The sequence below is a fragment of the Zonotrichia leucophrys genome, chromosome 20 (assembly GCF_028769735.1).
Source record: "Zonotrichia leucophrys gambelii isolate GWCS_2022_RI chromosome 20, RI_Zleu_2.0, whole genome shotgun sequence".
Taxonomy (NCBI): domain Eukaryota; kingdom Metazoa; phylum Chordata; class Aves; order Passeriformes; family Passerellidae; genus Zonotrichia; species Zonotrichia leucophrys.
Window position 1 is genome coordinate 5458492 of NC_088189.1, and position 2007 is coordinate 5460498.

A 2007-nucleotide genomic window follows, 5' to 3' on the forward strand; every position below is an offset into this window, starting at 1 on the left:
GCTTTTCCCAAGTATTCTGATCATTCCCCTAAGTTCACACAGCTGCTCCTGCCACATCCATCTCTGCTTTACCTGACTCCAGCAGGGGTTTTGCAGGGACTGCCAGCTGGTTTTAGAGACATGTAGGACAGAGAAAATGGTTATTCATGTCTTTTATTTATTATAAATACATATAAATATGTTAAGTCACCTTTTGCTTTGTTTATCATGATGAGCAACGACTTTGGAAAATCATCCGGAAAACTTAACCAAGCTGAGAAACAGGCAAACAGCAAGCATTAGCATACAATCACAGGTTCCTCTCAGTCCAAGAACGGGTTAATTTTTTTAAGAGAGAAAAGAAAAAAAGCATCTTACTTTGAAGCATCAATTGTTTTAGCAAGAGTACTGGACTTCCCCCCTCCCATGAGCTCTGACCAAAGGATTTCCATTTGGATTTGCGGGTGCAGTCCAACCCCAGCTGGCTACACAGAGCCCCCTCCGCCCACGATTCTGCAACATTGCATAGTTTGCAGCTGGATTTTGCTTCCCCTTCCTCCTTTTAATCTATTTTTAACACAGGTCGACCATGCCAAAGCAAATTCACTGAGGTTTCCATTTCCAGATCTCTCTCCCTCTCTTTTTTTCTATAGTTCTCTTTCAAAACCGCTCAAAAACTTTGTAGCTCAGAGCAAGCGAAAAGCAACATTACGCTCACAATCCACTGACAGGCTGGGAAGGAAATAACTCTACAGATGAAGTTGCATGTGAGGGGGGGGGGTTACTAAATAAAGTAGAAAGTGGGTGTTTTGGGGGGGTTCCAGTGAATTGCCAAATATTTCCAGATGGGGAGGGGAGGTATGAAGAACAAAAGAGAAAACCCAGACTTAACTGATGGAAGGAAGCCAGGGCTGATGGCAGTGGGAAGAAAAGTGCAGAGAAAGAAAACAAACGAACCAACCAAAAAGAAAAAAAAAAAAAAACCAAAACAAATAAAAAAAAAAAAAAGGAAAAAAAAAAAGAAAAGCCCGAAGAAGGCAGAAGTCAAGGCTTGTCGTTACAGTGTTTGCAGAGGGCGGAGGCGGCTCCTGTGAAGGCAGTGCATTTCTCGGGGCAGCCGGGCACGGCCGCGCCGCCGAAGGGGTACACGGGCGACTGTCCGAAGGGGTTGAGGGTGGCGGGCAGCGGGGCGCTCAGCGCCTGGCCCTGGTTCAGGTAGGCCACCAGCCGCCGCATCTCCTCCAGGGCCTGCGCCTGCATGAGGATGTAGTTCTTGGCCAGGAGCAGCGTGGCGATTTTGGAGAGTTTCCGCACCGAGGGGCTGTGCGCGTAGGGGATGACGGAGCGCAGCCCGTCCAGCGCGTCGTTCAGGTCGTGCATCCGCCGCCGCTCCCGCGCGTTGATGCTGAGGCGCAGCGAGCGCTGCTCCTTGGGCTTCTTGCCCAGGGCTCCCCCCTTCAGCTTCCCCTCTCTCTCGAAGCCCGCGCCGCCCTTCACGCCCGCCTCGAAGCCGTCCTCCTCGTCGCCGCTCTGCTCGCCGCTGCTCTCCGCGGACTTGCCCATCGCCCCGCCGTGGAAGTCCGCCCCGCCGCCGCCGGGGTAGGCGCCCCGCGGGCCCTCGGCGCCCCCGCGCACCGCCCCGTAGGCGAAAGCCGAGGGCCCGTAGCCCGGGGCCAGCGCCAGGTACGCCTCGCTGCCCAGCGACTTGAGTTCAGCCATCGCCGGGAACCCCGCTCGGCCGCCGCTGCCTGGGCGCTGAGGAGGAGGAGGAGGCGGCCCCGCCGCTCCGCTCCGCTCGGCGCTGCGCCCGGGCTGGGGGCGGGCAGTGAGCGCACAACGGCCCCGCCGCACTTATATCGGCGACAGGGGCCGCGGGGACAGCCGCCGCCAATCGCAGGGCAGCGCGCTCCCTTCCCTTCCCTTCCCTTCCCTTCCCTTCCCTTCCCTTCCCTTCCCTTCCCTTCCCTTCCCTTCCCTCTTCCCTTCCCTTCCCTTCTCCTTCCCTCCTTCCCTCTCCCTTCCCTTCCC

The 2007-nt window shown here is 56.3% G+C and overlaps 1 protein-coding gene across 1 annotated transcript; it reads right to left on the minus strand.

The window, feature by feature from the left end:
• Positions 1 to 221: 221 nt before the first annotated feature.
• BHLHE23 (basic helix-loop-helix family member e23) lies at positions 222 to 1756 on the minus strand. The gene has a single exon (XM_064730053.1). It carries the CDS (start codon positions 1696 to 1698, stop codon positions 1024 to 1026), a length of 675 nt encoding a protein of 224 aa, XP_064586123.1. The 5' UTR covers positions 1699 to 1756; the 3' UTR covers positions 222 to 1023.
• Positions 1757 to 2007: the final 251 nt, after the last annotated feature.

What these genes read in the sequence shown, in the direction of transcription:
- BHLHE23 (XM_064730053.1), bottom strand. Translation starts at nt 1,698, where the DNA reads ATGGCTGAACTCAAGTCGCTGGGCAGCGAGGCGTACCTGGCGCTGGCC.